The sequence below is a fragment of the Mustelus asterias genome, chromosome X (genome assembly GCF_964213995.1).
Source record: "Mustelus asterias chromosome X, sMusAst1.hap1.1, whole genome shotgun sequence".
NCBI classification, from domain to species: domain Eukaryota; kingdom Metazoa; phylum Chordata; class Chondrichthyes; order Carcharhiniformes; family Triakidae; genus Mustelus; species Mustelus asterias.
The window spans coordinates 2,572,192-2,590,637 of NC_135834.1; the positions used below are offsets into that span (position 1 = coordinate 2,572,192).

At 47.5% G+C, this 18,446-nt stretch overlaps 1 protein-coding gene across 12 annotated transcripts in view; it reads right to left on the reverse strand.

Annotated features, from left to right (window-relative positions):
- The window catches only part of stac3 (SH3 and cysteine rich domain 3), a 79,127-nt gene that overhangs the window by 4,279 nt on the left and 56,402 nt on the right, over window positions 1–18,446 (reverse strand). For all 12 annotated transcript variants that reach the window (XR_013495826.1, XR_013495825.1, XR_013495824.1 and 9 more), the window contains 4 exons: window positions 14,352–14,401; window positions 11,602–11,705; window positions 6,828–6,879; window positions 3,328–3,465 (listed from right to left, as the gene is read on the reverse strand). Coding sequence is in view for 2 of the 12 variants with exons in the window: in XM_078201210.1 (XP_078057336.1) it covers window positions 3,328–3,465; window positions 6,828–6,879; window positions 11,602–11,705; window positions 14,352–14,401 (344 nt within the window). In the remaining 10 variants the exon portion in view is untranslated. The remainder of the gene's footprint in view (window positions 1–3,327; window positions 3,466–6,827; window positions 6,880–11,601; window positions 11,706–14,351; window positions 14,402–18,446) is intronic.

The window sequence follows — 18,446 nt, forward strand, 5'->3', positions numbered from 1 at the left end:
TTTGGATACTAAGGGACAATTTAGCATGGCCAATCCACCAACCTGCACATCTTTGGACACTAAGGGACAATTTAGCGTGGCCAATCCACCAACCTGCACATCTTTGGACACTAAGGGACAATTTAGCATGGCCAATCCACCTAACCTACACATCTTTGGACACTAAGGGGCAATTTAGCATGGCCAATCCCCCTAACCAGCACGTCTTTCGGACACTAAGGGGCAATTTAACATGGCCAATCCACCCAACCTGCACATCTTTGGACACGAGGGCAATTTAACATGGCCAATCCCCCTAACCTGCACATTTTTGGACACTAAGTGACAATTTAGCATGGCCAATCCACCCAACCTGCACATCTTTGGACACTAAGGGACAATTTAACATGGCCAATCCACCCAACCTGCACATCTTTGGACACTAAGGGACAATTTAGCATGGCCAATCCACCAACCTGCACATCTTTGGACACTAAGGGACAATTTAGCATGGCCAATCCACCTAACCTACACATCTTTGGACACTAAGGGGCAATTTAACATGGCCAATCCCCCTAACCTACACATCTTTGGATACTAAGGGACAATTTAGCATGGCCAATCCACCAACCTGCACATCTTTGGACACTAAGGGACAATTTAGCGTGGCCAATCCACCAACCTGCACATCTTTGGACACTAAGGGACAATTTAGCATGGCCAATCCACCTAACCTACACATCTTTGGACACTAAGGGGCAATTTAGCATGGCCAATCCACCAACCTGCACATCTTTGGACACTAAGCGGCAATTTAACATGGCCAATCCCCCTAACCTGCACATCTTTGGACACTAAGGGACAATTTAGCATAGCCAATCCACCAACCTGCACATCTTTGGACACTAAGGGACAATTTAACATGGCCAATCCACCCAACCTGCACATCTTTGGACACTAAGGGGCAATTTAACATGGCCAATCCCCCTAACCTGCACATCTTTGGACACTAAGGGACAATTTAGCATGGCCAATCCACCAACCTGCACATCTTTGGACACTAAGGGACAATTTAGCATGGCCAATCCACCTAACCTACACATCTTTGGACACTAAGGGGCAATTTAGCATGGCCAAACCACCAACCTGCACATCTTTGGACACGAAGGGGCAATTTAACATGGCCAATACCCCTAACCTGCACATCTTTGGACACTAAGGGACAATTTAGCATGGCCAATCCACCAACCTGCACATCTTTGGACACTAAGGGACAATTTAGCATGGCCAATCCCCCTAACCTGCACATCTTTGGACACTAAGGGGCAATTTAGCATGGCCAATCCACCAACCTGCACATCTTTGGACACTAAGGGGCAATTTAGCATGGCCAATCCACCTAACATAGAACATAGAACAGAACATAGAACAGTACAGCACAGAACAGGCCCTTCGGCCCACAATGTTGTGCTGAGCTTTATCTGAAACCAAGATCAAGCTATCCCACTCCCTATCATCCTAGTGTGCTCCATGTGCCTATCCAATAACCGCTTAAATTTTCCAAAAATGTCTGACTCCACTATCACTGCAGGCAGTCCTTTCCACACCCCAACCACTCTCTGCGTAAAGAACCTACCTCTGATATCCTTCCTATATCTCCCACCATGAACCCTATAGTTATGCCCCCTTGTAATAGCTCCATCCACCCGAGGAAATAGTCTTTGATATTGTCAATTTAACATGGCCAATCCACCTAACCTGCACATCTTTGGACACTAAGGGGCAATTTAGCATGGCCAATCCACCTTACCTGCACATCTTTGGACACTAAGGGGCAATTTAGCATGGCCAATCCACCCAACCCGCACATCTTTGGACACTAAGGGGAAATTTAGCATGGCCAATCCACCTAACCCGCACATCTTTGGACTGTGGGAGGAAACTGGAGCACCCGGTGGAAACCCGCACAGACACGGGGAGAATGTGCAGACTCCACACAGACAGTGGCCCAAGCCGGGAATCGAACCCGCGTCCCTGGCGCTGTGAAGCAGCAGCGCTAACCACTGTGCCACCCCCGTGCCCCCCCCAACAATAGTGAGAATCTGTCAGAAACTTGAGAATCAATGAAGGTCGTTGGAACAGCACCAGAGGGGTTATATCTTTATTCATTGTTGTGGATCTGATGTACAGATCATTGATGTGGGCCAGACCTGATAAGGACGGCAGATAACATAGAAACATAGAAACTAGAAGCAGGAGGAGGCCATTCGGCCCTTCGATCCTGCTCCACCATTCATTTTGATCATGTCTGATCATTAAATTCAATATCCTGATCCCCCCCCTTCCCCCCATATCCCTCGATCCCTTTAGCCCCAAGAGCGATATCTAATTTCTTCTTGAAATCTCACAACGTTTTGGCCTCAACTACTTTCTGTGGTAGTGAATTCCACACATTCACCACCCTCTGGGTGAAGAAATTTCTCCTCACCTCAGTTCTAAAAGGTTTACCCTTTATCCTCAAACTATGACCCCTAGTTCTGGACTCCCCCCAACATTGGGAACATTTTCTTCCCTAAAGGGGCATCCATGAAGCAGATGGATATTTTTACAACAATGGTTCATGGACCTCAGTAGATTTTTAATTCCAGGTATTGTACAGAATTCAAATTTTACCATCTGCCATTGTGGGATTCGAACCCAAGTCCCCCAAGCATTGCCATAAGACCATAAAACATAGGAGCAGAATGAGGCCACTCTGCCCATCGAGTCTGCCCCACCATTCAATCATGGCTGATATTTTTCTCATCCCCATTCTCCTGCCTTTTCCCCATAACCCCTGATCCCCTTATTAATCAAGAACCTATCTATCTCTGTCTTAAAGACACTCAATGACCCGGCCTCCACAGCCTTCTGCGGCAAAGAGTTCCACAGATTCACCACTCTCTGGCTGGAGAAATTCCTCCTCATCTCTGTTTTAAAGGATCGTCTCTTTAGCCTGAGGTTGTGCCCTCTGGTTCTAGTTTTTCCTACTAGTGGAAACATCCTCTCCACGTCCACTCTATCCAGGCCTCGCAGTATCCTGTAAGTTTCAATAAGATCACCCCTCATCCTTCTAAACTTCAACGTGTACAGACCCAGAGTCCTCAACCGTTCCTCCTACGACAAGCTCTTCGTTCCAGGGATCATTGCCTTGGGTCTAACTTTGCAAATGAAAAAGATTATCCAGTAAATTTGGTCACTTCCTAACCGTGCAAACCAGGGAAGGGAAGATTAGCCACTGCCTTGATCCTGTCCAACTTGATTATTCCCCACAGTCGGTGCAAATGGAATTCTGAATCCTCCACCTACCTGATCCTTCTTCAGGGTAATTTGGCCCATTTCCTTATTGCCAACAAATGACCGGATCACTTTATGGACACGTTCTCCTGCACGCACTCTGATGATGTAGTTGGCTGGGAAGTATCCAGACTTTTCGCCAATCCTTCCCTGAAATGGAGAATTGTTTGGGTGAGATACGTTTTTCCATTGCAATCAGTAACTGAGTACTATTCCCCGGCACACTGTTGTGTATTCAATGTTTTCACCATTCAAGACGCAAGAACATTAAAAAGCAAAGTAAAGTTTATCTATTAGTGTGACAAGTAGGTTTACATTAACACTGCAATGAAGTTACTGTGAAAATCCCCTAGTCGCCACACTCTGGCACCTGTTCGGGTACACTGAGGGAGAGTTTAGCATGGCCAATCCACCGAACCTACACATCTTTGGACCCTAAGGGGCAATTTAGCATGGCCAATCCACCTAACCTACACACCTTTAGACACTAAGGAACAATTTAGCATGGCCAATCCACCTAACCTACACATCTTTAGACACTAAGGGGCAATTTAGCATGGCCAATCCACCCAACCTACAGATCTTTGGACACTAAGGGGCAATTTAGCATGGCCAATCCACCTAACCTACACATCTTTAGACACTAAGGGGCAATTTAGCATGGCCAATCCACCCAACCTACAGATCTTTGGACACTAAGGGGCAATTTAGCATGGCCAATCCACCTAACCTACACATCTTTGGACACTAAGGGGCAATTTAGCATAGCCAATCCCCCTAACCTACACATCTTTGGACACTAAGGGGCAATTTAGCACGGCCAATCCACCTAACCCGCACATCTTTGGACACTAAGGGACAATTTAGCATGGCCAATCCACCTAACCTGCACATCTTTGGACACTAAGGGGCAATTTAGCTTGGCCAATCCACCTAACCTACACATCTTTGGACACAAGTGGGCAATTTAGCATGGCCAAGCCACCTAACTCGCACATCTTTGGACACTAAGGGGCAATTTAGCATGGCCAATCCACCTATCCAGCACATCTTTCGGACTGTGGGAGGAAACCGGAGCACCCGGAGGAAACCCATGCAGACACGGGGAGAACGTGCAGACTCCGCACAGACAGTGACCCAAGCCGGGAATTGAACCCGGGTCCCTGGCGCTGTGAGGCAGCAGTGCTAACCACTGTGAAAGGAATAGAAGCAGGAGTAGGCCATTCGGCCCTTCAAGCCTGCCCCACCATTCAATACGATCACGGCTGATCTATGCCGATCTCAGTTCCTTTTCTGTGCCATTTCCCCATCGCCCTCTATTCCTCGATCTATCAAATATTCATCCAACTCCAATTTAAATATTTCTAATGATCCAGCCTCCAGCACCCTTTGGGGCAGAGAATTCCAGAGATTCACCACCCTCTGCAAGAAGACATTTCTACGGAGCTCAGTTACAAATGGTCAGCCCTTTATCTTGTAGCTGTGTCCCCTTGTTCCAGACTCTCCCACTAGTGAAACCATCTCACCATCTACCCTGTTAAACCCCCTCAGGATCTGATATGTTTGAAACAGGCCATCCCTCTCCTAAACCCCGAGGAACACAGACCCAGGCTATTCAGTCTCTCCTGATAGGACAACCCTCTCATCCCAGGAACTAGCCTGCTGAATCTCCTTTGCACTGCCTCCAATGTCACTGTATCCTTCTTTAGGTAAGGGGACCAAAACTGTAGGCAGTGTTCCAGGTGAGGCGTCACCAACACCCTGTACAATTACAACAAATGCTGATCGGGTGCCACACTGTGGGTTTGGAACCAACTCAATGCAGAGCTGTTGCCCGATTGAATTTCTACAGGTAAGAGAAGTAAAAATCTGTGAATGCCTCAGTTTGACATCACAGCAAGTAGAATAGAATCATAGAATCCCGACAGTCCAGAAGGAGGACATTCGGCCCATCGAATTTGCACTGACCACAATCCCACTCAGTCCTATTCCCGTAACCACACATATTTACCCTGCTTTATCCCCCTGACACTAAGGGCAATTTAGCATGGCCAATCCCCCTAACCTACACATCTTTGGACACTAAGGGGCAATTTAACATGGCCAACCCACCTAACCCGCACATCTTTGGACACTAAGCGGCAATTTAGCATGGCCAATCCACCTAACCTACACTCAATCTGGGAAGGAGCTGATGTTCCCCCAACCAGGCCTGGACAGCTTTTCTGGCCCCCCGTTCCCAGCTTCCTTCTGGATCAGTTTCCACAAAAATCAAGCCCAGGTCCCCTTAATCATTGGTCCATGGATTTCCAATGTTTCTGTGTTCAGTATTTTAATAACATTGCTTAGAAAACAGCACACAAGACAAGGCTGTTGAGATCATCGTGGTTATTCCTCCAGACTAGGGCGGCACGGCGGCACAGTGGCAGAGTGGTTGGCACTGCTGCCTCACAGTTCCAGGGACCCGGGTTCGATTCCTGGCCTCGGGTCACTGTCTGTGTGGAGTCTGCACATTCTCCTCGTGTCTGCGTGGGTTTCCTCCGGGTGCTCCAGTTTCCTCCCACAGTCCAAAGATGTGCAGGTTAGGGGGATTGGCCATGCTAAATTGCCCCTTAGTGTCCAAAGATGTGCAGGTTAGGTGGATTGGCCATGCTAAATTGCCCCTTAGTGTCCAAAGATGTGCAGGTTAGGTGGATTGGCCATGCTAAATTGCCCCTTTGTGTCCAAGGATGTGCAGGTTAGGTGGATTGGCCATGCTAAATTGCCCCTTTGTGTCCAAGGATGTGCAGGTTAGGTGGATTGGCCATGCTAAATTGCCCCTTAGTGTCCAAGGATGTGCAGGTTAGGTGGATTGGCCATGGTAAATTGCCCCTTTGTGTCCAAGGATGTGCAGGTTAGGTGGATTGGCCATGGTAAATTGCCCCTTTGTGTCCAAGGATGTGCAGGTTAGGTGGATTGGCCATGCTAAATTGTCCCTTAGTGTCCAAGGATGTGCAGGTTAGGGTGGATTGGCCATGCTAAATTGCCCCTTTGTGTCCAAGGATGTGCAGGTTAGGTGGATTGGCCATGCTAAATTGCCCCTTAGTGTCCAAGGATGTGCAGGTTAGGTGGATTGGCCATGGTAAATTGCCCCTTAATATCCAAAGATGTGTAGGTTAGGTGCATTGGCCATGCTAACTTGTCCCTTAGTGTCCAAAGATGTGTAGGTTAGGTGGATTGGCCATGCTAAATTGCCCCTTAGTGTCCAAGGATGTGCAGGTTAGGTGGATTGGCCATGCTAAATTGCCCCTTAATGTCCAAAGATGTGAGGGTTAGGTGGATTGGCCATGCTAAATTGCCCCTTAATGTCCAAAGATGTGAGGGTTAGGTGCATTGGCCATGCTAAATTCTCCCTCAGTGTACCCGAACAGGAGTGTGGCGACTCGGGGATTTTCACAGTAACTTCATTGCAGTGTTAATGTAAGCCTACTCGTGACACTCATAAATACACTTTAAAGTTTAACAGGGCTCACCTTCCACCATTCCTCATTGGAATCGTCAAAGACAGTTACTCTGTCACCAGCCCTGGAAGAGAAGGCATGAGATGGGCCGTGAGCAATTGTATTATTGAAGCAGAAATGCCCATTACCGTTCCGTTATCATCAAACACATCGTGCTACAATTCTGCATTCATTTATTCATTAAAACCTCCTCGTGAACTGCGATTCTGAAGAATGAGAGGTGTCAGCTCTGGTTGGGACCACTTTCCCCACGAAGAAAATGGAAATTAAGTGGCAATTTTTTCAAGCCCTGATGGTAATTTTTCTCTCTCACGGATATTTGTGTTCAGGAGATTAATCTCACATTTCTTTCGACTCTGGATTCTAGAGAGGGTACAACCACCCAGGTGTAGTGAGGCCTCCCGCATTCCCGAGAGGCCTCTGCTCAAGGTTTACAGAAAGTGCCTCTGGGAATATCCAGATTATTCTCTGCCATGTTTGTTTAACCTTTGACCTCGGAACCCTTGCCAAACCCATTTCCTGCGCAAACAGCCAATGAGTGCTCTCGATCACTTCTCTTCTCCCAGGCAACATTTGGATGGTTAGAGGCAGCAGAGGGATTGTGTAAGGATTCAGTGCTTACATCTTTTGGAAGAAAAGACTTTTGCCATCAAATTTAAGTTTCATATTTGTTCACAAAGTAAATGGGGTTGGGAGAGAGAAAGGTACAGTGAGGCAAGAGGATAAAGCAGCAACGCACTCATCTACCCATCCTCAAAAGTCATCTAAGCATCACTCTCACCATCCATCCATCTCTCTCTCATCATCCATCCATCCATCTCTTTCTCTCATCATCCATCCATCCATCTCTCTCTCATCATCCATCCATCCATCTCTTTCTCTCATCATCCATCCATCCATCTCTCTCTCACCATCCATCCATCCATTTCTCTCTCTCTCCATCCATCCATCTCCCTCTCTCTCCATCCATCCATTTCTCTCTCACCATCCATCCATCTCTCTCTCTCCATCCATCCATCCGTCTCCCTCTCTCTCCATCCATCCATCTCTCTCTCTCCATCCAACCATCCGTCTCTTTCTCTCTCCATCCATCCATTCGTCTCTCTCTCTTTCCATCCATCTCTCTCTCTCTCCATCCATCCATCCATCCGTCTCTCTCCCTCTCTCCATCCATCCATCTGTCTCTCTCTCTCTCTCCATCCATCCATCCGTCTCCCTCAATCTCCATCAATCCATCCATCTCTCTCTCTCCATTCATTCATCCGTCTCTCTCTGTCCATCTATCCGTCTCTCTCTCTCCAACCATCCGTCTCTCTCTCTCTCTCTCCATCCATCCGTCTCTCTCTCTCTCTCTTTCTCCATCCATCCGTCATTCTCTCTCTCCATCCATCCCTCTCTCCATCCATCCATCCGTCTCCTTCAATCTCCATCAATCCATCCGTCTCTCTCTCTCTCTATTCATTCATCCGTCTCTCTCTGTCCATCTATCCGTCTCTCTCTCTCCAACCATCCGTCTCTCTCTCTCTCTCTCTATCCATCCGTCTCTCTCTCTCTCTCTTTCTCCATCCATCCGTCATTCTCTCTCTCCATCCATCCATCCATCTCTCTCTCCACCCATCCATCCGTCTCTCTCTCTCTCTCCATCCTTCCATCTCTCTCTCTCCATCCATTCATTGATCTCTCTCTGTTCATCCATCCATCCATCCATCTCTCTCTCTCTCCATCCATCCATCCATCTCTCTCTCCATCCATCCATCCATCCATCCATCTCTCTCTCCATCCATCGATCTCTCGCTCTCCATCCATCCATCTGTCTCTCTTTCCATCCATTCGTCTCTCTTTCCATCCATCCGTCTCTCTCTCTCTCTCCATCCAACCGTCTCTCTCTCCCCATTTAAATGGCCGTCGCGCCCGTTTCAGGCGCGGTCCCGATCGTGGCCATTTTCGGGCCTTGGTAAGGGGGGAACCGGTGCGGAGACCGGCGCGGATCGCGCTACTCGCCTCACGCCCGACTTTACCAGGTTTTTGTGCACAAAAATGGGTGCAATGCGATGGTAAAATCGGGCCCTAAGGGGCAATTTATCATGGCCAATCCCCCTAACCTGCACATCTTTGGACACTAAGGGGCAATTTAGCATGGCCAATCCACCTAACCTGCACATCTTTGGACACTAAGGGGCAATTTAGCATGGCCAATCCACCTAACCCGCACATCTTTGGACACTAAGGGACAATTTAGCATGGCCAATCCACCTAACCTGCACATCTTTGGACACTAAGGGACAATTTAGCATGGCCAATCCACCTAACCCGCACATCTTTGGACACTAAGGGGCAATTTAGCATGGCCAATCCACCTAACCTGCACATCTTTGGACACTAAGGGGCAATTTAGCATGGCCAATCCACCTAACCTGAACATCTTTGGACACTAAGGGGCAATTTAGCATGGCCAATCCACCTAACCCGCACATCTTTGGACACTAAGGGACAATTTAGCATGGCCAATCCACCTAACCTGCACATCTTTGGACACTAAGGGACAATTTAGCATGGCCAATCCACCTAACCCGCACATCTTTGGACACTAAGGGGCAATTTAGCATGGCCAATCCACCTAACCTGCACATCTTTGGACACTAAGGGGCAATTTAGCATGGCCAATCCACCTAACCTGAACATCTTTGGACACTAAGGGGCAATTTAGCATGGCCAATCCACCTAACCCGCACATCTTTGGACACTAAGGGACAATTTAGCATGGCCAATCCACCTAACCTGCACATCTTTGGACACTAAGGGGCAATTTAGCATGGCCAATCCACCTAACCCGCACATCTTTGGACACTAAGGGGCAATTTAGCATGGCCAATCCACCTAACCTGCACATCTTTGGACACTAAGGGGCAATTTAGCACGGCCAATCCACCTAACCTGCACATCTTTGGACACTAAGGGGCAATTTAGCATGGCCAATCCACCTAACCTGCACATCTTTGGACACTAAGGGGCAATTTAGCATGGCCAATCCACCTAACCCGCACATCTTTGGACACTAAGGGACAATTTAGCATGGCCAATCCACCTAACCTGCACATCTTTGGACACTAAGGGACAATTTAGCATGGCCAATCCACCTAACCCGCACATCTTTGGACACTAAGGGGCAATTTAGCATGGCCAATCCACCTAACCTGCACATCTTTGGACACTAAGGGGCAATTTAGCATGGCCAATCCACCTAACCTGAACATCTTTGGACACTAAGGGGCAATTTAGCATGGCCAATCCACCTAACCCGCACATCTTTGGACACTAAGGGACAATTTAGCATGGCCAATCCACCTAACCTGCACATCTTTGGACACTAAGGGACAATTTAGCATGGCCAATCCACCTAACCCGCACATCTTTGGACACTAAGGGGCAATTTAGCATGGCCAATCCACCTAACCTGCACATCTTTGGACACTAAGGGGCAATTTAGCATGGCCAATCCACCTAACCTGAACATCTTTGGACACTAAGGGGCAATTTAGCATGGCCAATCCACCTAACCCGCACATCTTTGGACACTAAGGGACAATTTAGCATGGCCAATCCACCTAACCTGCACATCTTTGGACACTAAGGGGCAATTTAGCATGGCCAATCCACCTAACCCGCACATCTTTGGACACTAAGGGGCAATTTAGCATGGCCAATCCACCTAACCTGCACATCTTTGGACACTAAGGGGCAATTTAGCACGGCCAATCCACCTAACCTGCACATCTTTGGACACTAAGGGGCAATTTAGCATGGCCAATCCACCTAACCCGCACATCTTTGGACACTAAGGGGCAATTTAGCATGGCCAATCCACCTAACCTGCACATCTTTGGACACTAAGGGGCAATTTAGCATGGCCAATCCACCTAACCCGCACATCTTTGGACACTAAGGGGCAATTTAGCATGGCCAATCCATCTAACCTGCACATCTTTGGACACTAAGGGGCAATTTAGCATGGCCAATCCACCTAACCTGCACATCTTTGGACACTAAGGGGCAATTTAGCATGGCCAATCCACCTAACCTGAACATCTTTGGACACTAAGGGGCAATTTAGCATGGCCAATCCACCTAACCTGCACATCTTTGGACACTAAGGGACAATTTAGCATGGCCAATCCACCTAACCCGCACATCTTTGGACACTAAGGGACAATTTAGCATGGCCAATCCACCTAACCTGCACATCTTTGGACACTAAGGGGCAATTTAGCATGGCCAATCCACCTAACCCGCACATCTTTGGACACTAAGGGGCAATTTAGCATGGCCAATCCACCTAACCTGCACATCTTTGGACACTAAGGGGCAATTTAGCACGGCCAATCCACCTAACCTGCACATCTTTGGACACTAAGGGGCAATTTAGCACAGCCAATCCACCTAACCTGCACATCTTTGGACATAAAGGGGCAATTTAGCATGGCCAATCCACCCAACCTACACATCTTTGGAGTGTGGGAGGAAACTGGAGCACCCGGAGGAAACCCAGGCAGACACGGGGAGAAAGTGCAGACTCTGCACAGACAGTGACCCGAGCCGGGAATCGAACCTGGGTCCGTGGCGCTGTGAGGCAGCAGTGTTAACCACTGTGCCACACCTGGACAAACGACGAGAAGGATAACGGGAAGATGATGGGAGCGTTCCCTGGTATGAGGCTGATTAGCCGAGTCCTGTACTGAATGAAATGTAGAACGGGAGCTCGCGGACAAAGTGCTAAGACAGAACCTACTGGAAATCCAGGTCATCTTTCTCCTGTGCTTTGTATCTGTACAATGCCACAAAATAGTGCGTCTGTGCGAAACCGCCCCTCATTCCCGGCTGCAGTTTTTTATTCTGTCCGAGGAGAGAAAAAAGACAAGATTTAAAATGTTTTTGCATGAGAAGATTCGACCAAAGAAGCACGACTTCTGAACCGGACACGTACTGGGGAGGCGATGGCCTAGTGGTATCATCACTAGACTATTAATCCAGAAACTCAGCCAATGTTCTGGGGACCCGGGTTCGAATCCCGCCACAGCAGGTGGTGGAATTTAAATTCAATTTAAAAATATCTGGAATTAAGAACCTACTGATGACCATGAAACCATTGTCGGAAAAACCCATCTGGTTCACTAATGTCCTTTAGGGAAGGAAATCTGCCATCCTTACCCGGTCTGGCCTACATGTGACTCCAGAGCCACAGCAATGTGGTTGACTCTCAACTACCCTCAGGCAACTAGGGATGGGCAATAAATGCTGGCCCAGTCAGCAACATCCACGTCCCATAGATGAATTTAAAAAAAGGATATATGTCTGGCATTTAATCTTTTGCTCAAATATTCTCGCCTTTCAGAATCATGATACAACCTGATTCCATTGAAGTTTCTATCTGCGTTTTTAAAATTCCTTCGTGGGAGGATTTAGGGGCAATTTAGCATGGCCAATTCACCTAACCCGCACATCTTTGGACTGTGGGAGGAAACCGGAGCACCCGGAGGAAACCCACGCAGACACGGGGAGAACGTGCAAACTCCACACAGACAGTCACCCGAAGCTGGAATCGAAATCGGAAATTGGAGACATGGAGTGGGACATTTGAGTCGACTTCATCATCTGTGTTGGGGGAATCCACACAAACCTTCCGTCACATAAAACACCCGATCATAGCAACCCCACTGTGCAGAAAGAAGCCATTCGGCCCATCGACTCTGCACCGGCTCTCCGAAAGAGCATCCCACCCAGGTGTTCCTGTCCATACTATCCCCGTAACCCTGCACATTTACCCCACTGATCCCCCTCATCTACACGTCTTTGGACTCTAAGGGGCAATTTAGCATGGCCAATCCACCTAACCTGAACATCTTTGGACACTAAGGGACAATTTAGCATGGCCAATCCACCAAACTTACACATCTTTGGACATTAAGGGGCAATTTAGCATGGCCAATCCACCTAACCTACACATCTTTGGACATTAAGGGACAATTTAGCATGGCCAATCCACCAAACTTACACATCTTTGGACATTAAGGGGTAATTTAGCATGGCCAATCCACCTAAACTACACATCTTTCGACAATAAGGGACAATTTAGCATGGCCAATCCACCAGACTTACACATCTTTGGACATTAAGGGGCAATTTAGCATGGCCAATCCACCTAAACTACACATCTTTGGACACTAAGGGGCAATTTAGCATGGCCAATCCACCTAAACTACACATCTTTGGACATTAAGGGACAATTTAGCATGGCCAATCCACCTAAACTACACATCTTTGGACACTAAGGGACAATTTAGCATGGCCAATCCACCTAAACTACACATCTTTGGACACTAAGGGGCAATTTAGCATGGCCAATCCACCTAACCTACACGTCTTTGGACTCTAAGGGGCAATTTAGCATGGCCAATCCACCGAATCTACACATCTTTGGGCACTAAGGGGCAATTTAGCATGGCCAATCCACCTAAACTACACATCTTTGGACACTAAGGGACAATTTAGCATGGCCAATCCACCTAAACTACACATCTTTGGACACTAAGGGACAATTTAGCATGGCCAATCCACCAAACTTACACATCTTTGGACATTAAGGGGCAATTTAGCATGGCCAATCCACCTAAACTACACATCTTTGGACACTAAGGGGCAATTTAGCATGGCCAATCCACCTAAACTACACATCTTTGGACACTAAGGGACAATTTAGCATGGCCAATCCACCTAAACTACACATCTTTGGACACTAAGGGACAATTTAGCATGGCCAATCCACCTAACCTGCACATCTTTGGACACTAAGGGGCAATTTAGCATGGCCAATCCACCTAAACTACACATCTTTGGACACTAAGGGACAATTTAGCATGGCCAATCCACCTAAACTACACATCTTTGGACACTAAGGGACAATTTAGCATGGCCAATCCACCTAAACTACACATCTTTGGACACTAAGGGACAATTTAGCATGGCCAATCCACCTAACCTACACATCTTTGGACACTAAGGGACAATTTAGCATGGCCAATCCACCAAACTTACACATCTTTGGACATTAAGGGGCAATTTAGCATGGCCAATCCACCTAAACTACACATCTTTGGACACTAAGGGGCAATTTAGCATGGCCAATCCACCTAAACTACGCATCTTTAGACAATAAGGGACAATTTAGCATGGCCAATCCACCAAACTTACACATGTTTGGACACTAAGGGGCAATTTAGCATGGCCAATCCACCTAAACTACACATCTTTGGACACTAAGGGACAATTTAGCATGGCCAATCCACCAAACTTACACATCTTTGGACATTAAGGGGCAATTTAGCATGGCCAATCCACCTAAACTACACATCTTTGGACACTAAGGGGCAATTTAGCATGGCCAATCCACCTAACCTACACATCTTTGGTCCACATTTCCTTGTGCTTGAGCAAGGTGTTTTCCCGCTAACTGGCCGTGTTTAGACATAGCTATAGAGTTACCTTCGCATCATCGGGGTTATTCTTGTCCTTTTTATCCGCAATCTCTCCACCTGCAAAAATCAGAAGAACGCTGTTATTCCTGAGAGGTTCCGGAAGCAAATTTGACAGACGGTCTGGAAATACGTTCAAAACAAGGTCCAACAGCTGGAACAGATCGAAAAACCTGACATCCGGACGCGGAACCTGAAACCTGAAAAGATTTCAAACTCACCTTCTTTGAAAACGCTTCAATGCTATCAAAAGGGAGCAGGGGCAACCTGACTGAACAAAGTGCCGAACAAGTGCGAAAACGGGAAAGAATTGCGCCCATTCATTTTGGGCGAGCTCCCAAATGCAATCGTACGGCACTTTGAGTTAATAATGAGGCAAAGTGTGATTCCCGCCAGTAGGAGGAGTGGATGGAGCTATTCACGGCGGGAAGCCGGCTGCAGACAGTTAGAGGGGACGAATGCACTTGCGCCGCAACCTCCCGATGTATAAGAGTGACGGGCCGGTAAGATTGCCCCCTCAGGCATTCAGACTGACTGGTAATTTTGGTAACTCTCAGTGTCGATCAGTGGGTTTTTGGAAGGGGTAGATGATAGGACAATGGTCTGTGTCAGGCCTCTGGCAGTGGATCTTCCTATCTACAAGGCCTTGGGGGCGCTGGCACTCATTGCACTAAAGGTGCAAAGGTAACTCCCTGAGCCCATCGCGCAGTGAGAGACACCTGGAGCACCCCCGATTGGCTTCCCTCGATCCGGCAGCATCTCTCGGTTAATCTCTCACTGTCTCGCTGAAACAAAGGAAAGGTAGGCAGTGAGGGGGGAGGGGGGGTCGAGGGGAGATACAGAATCCCACTTGTCGCCTGTTACACAGCGAGAATGTAGCGGGCGGTAAAGGTTAACTGACGGGTATGATAGACAGATGGCAGAGATTGGCTTCATTGCATGCCCGCCGCATTGTAAAACTGGAATTGTTTAAAACTGGCAGAGTGTAAAACTGGCAGTGTGTAAAACTGGCAGAGTGTAAAACTGGCAGTGTGTAAAACTGGCAGTGTGTAAAACTGGCAGTGTGTAAAACTGGCAGAGTGTAAAACTGGCAGTGTGTAAAACTGGCAGTGTGTAAAACTGGCAGTGTGTAAAACTCAGTAAGAAGTTTAACAACACCAGGTTGAAGTTCAACAGGTTTATTTGGTAGCAAAAGCCACACAAGCGTTCGGAGCCTCAAGCCCCTTCTTCAGCCACTCACCTGAAGAAGGGGCTTGGAGCTCCGAAAGCTTGTGTGGCTTTTGCTACCAAATAAACCTGTTGGACTTTAACCTGGTGTTGTTAAACATCTTACTGTGTTTACCCCAGTCCAACGCCGGCATCTCCACATCATGACACACAGTGTGTAAAACTGGCAGAGTGTAAAACTGGTAGTTTTAGTGTGAGGTTTTTTTAGGGAATATAAAGACTGACAAATCCCCAGGGCCTGATGGAATCTATCCAAGGCTGCTCAGGGAGACGAGAGATGAAATCGCTGGGCCTCTGACGCAAATCTTTGTCTTGTCACTGGACACAGGCGAGGTCCCAGAGGATTGGAGATAGCTAATGTGGTCCCATTATTTAAGAAGGGTAGGAAGGATAACCCGGGAAATTATAGGCCGGTGAGCTTGACGTCCGTGGTAGGGAAGTTGTTGGAGAGGATTCTTAGAGATAGGATGTATGCGCATTTAGAAAGGAATAAACTCATTAACGATAGTCAGCATGGTTTTGAGAGAGGGAGGTCATGCCTCACTAACCTGGTGGAGTTTTTTGAAAAAATGACTAGAATGGTTGACGAGGGAAGGGCCGTGGGTGTCATCTATATGGACTTTAGTAAAGCGTTTGACAAAGTCCCTCATGGTAGGTTGGTGCAAAAGGTTGGATCTCATGGGATAAAGGGGGAGGTGGCTAGATGGGTGGAGAACTGGCTTGGTCACAGAAGACAGAGGGTGGTAGTGGAAGGGTCTTTTTCCGGCTGGATGCCTGTGACTAGTGGTGTTCCGTAGGGCTCTGTATTGGGACCTCTGCTGTTTGTGATTTATATAAACGATCTGGAAGAAGGTGTAACTGGGGTGATCAGTAAGTTTGCGGACGACATGAAAATGGCTGGACTTGCAGATAGTGAGGAACATTGTCAGAGGCTCCAGAAGGATATAGATAGGCTGGAAATTTGGGCAAAGAAATGGCAGATGGAGTTCAATCCAGATAAATGCGAAGTGATGCATTTTGGTAGAACTAACATATGGGGGAGCTATACGATAAATGGCAGAACCATAAAGGGTGTAGATACGCAGAGGGACCTGGGTGTGCAAGTCCACAGATCCTTGAAGGTGGCGTCACAGGTGGAGAAGGTAGTGAATAAGGCATGTGGCATGCTTGCCTTTATAGGACGGGGCATAGAATATAAAAGTTGGGGTCTGATGTTGCAGATGTATAGAACGTTGGTTCGGCCGCATTTGGAATACTGCGCCCACTTCTGGTCGCCACACTACCAGAAGGACGTGGAGGCTTTAGAGAGAGTGCAGAGGAGGTTTACCAGGATGTTGCCTGGTATGGAAGGGCTTAGTTATGAGGAGAGATTGGGTAAACTGGGGTTGTTCTCACTGGAAAGATGGAGGAGGAGGGGTGACCTAATAGAGGTGTATAAAATTATGAAAGGCATAGGTAGGGTGAACGGTGGGAAGCTTTTTCCAAGGTCGGTGGTGACGTTCACGAGGGGTCATAGGTTCAAGGTGAGGGGGGGGAGGTTTAACACAGATATCAGAAGGACATATTTTACACAGAGGGTTGTGGGGGCCTGGAATGCGCTGCCAGGCAAGGTGGTGGAGGCGGACACACTGGGAACGTTTAAGACTTATCTAGACAGCTATATGAACGGAGTGGGAATGGAGGGATACAAAAGAATGGTCTAGTTTGGACCAGGGAGCGGCACGGGCTTGGAGGGCCGAAGAGCCTGTTCCTGTGCTGTATTGTTTTTTGTTCTTTGTGTAAAACTGGCAGAGAGTAAAACGGGCAGAGTGTGAAACTGGCAGAGTGTAAAACTGGCAGTGTGTAAAACTGGCAGAGTGTAAAACTGGAACTGTTTAAAACTGGCAGAGTGTAAAACTGGAACTGTTTAAAGCTGGCAGAGTGTAAAACTGGCAGAGTGTAAAACTGGCGGAGTGTAAAACTGGCAGAGAGTAAAACTGGCAGAGTGTAAAACTGGCAGAGAGTAAAACTGGCAGTGTGTAACACTGGCAGTGTGTAAAACAGGCAGTGTGTAAAACTGGCAGAGTGTAAAACTGGCAGTGTGTAAAACTGGCAGAAAGTAAAACTGAGAGAGTGTAAAACTGGCAGTGTGTAAAACTGGCAGAGTGTAAAACTGGCAGTGTGTAAAACTGGCAGAGTGGAAAACTGGCAGTGTGTAAAACTGGCAGAGAGTAAAACTGGCAGTGTGTAAAACTGGCAGTGTGTAAAACTGGCAGAGAGTAAAACTGGCAGAGTGTAAAACTGGCAGTGTGTAAAACTGGCAGAGAGTAAAACTGGCAGGGTGAAAAACTGGCAGGGTGTAAAACTGGCAGAGTGTAAAACTGGCAGTGTGTAAAACTGGCGGAGTGTAAAACTGGCAGTGTGCAAAACTGGCAGTGTATAAAACTGGCGGAGTGTAAAACTGGCAGTGTGCAAAACTGGCAGTGTGTAAAACTGGCGGAGTGTAAAACTGGCAGTGTGTAAAACTGGCAGAGTGTAAAACTGGCAGTGTGTGAAACTGGCAGTGTGTAAAACTGGCAGAGTGTAAAACTAGCAGAGTGCAAAACTGTCGGAGTGTAAAATTGGCAGAGTGCAAAACTGGCAGAGGGTAAAACTGGCAGTGTGTAAAACTGGCAGAGTGTAAAACTGGAACTGTTTAAAACTGGCAGAGTGTAAAACTGGCAGAGTGTAAAACTGGCAGTGTGTAAAAATGGCAGAGAGTAAAACTGGCAGAGTGTAAAACTGGCAGAGTGTAAAACTGGCAGGGTGTAAAACTGGCAGAGTGCAAAACTGGCAATGTGTAAAACTGGCAGTGTGTAAAACTAGCAGAGTGCAAAACTGTCGGAGTGTAAAATTGGCA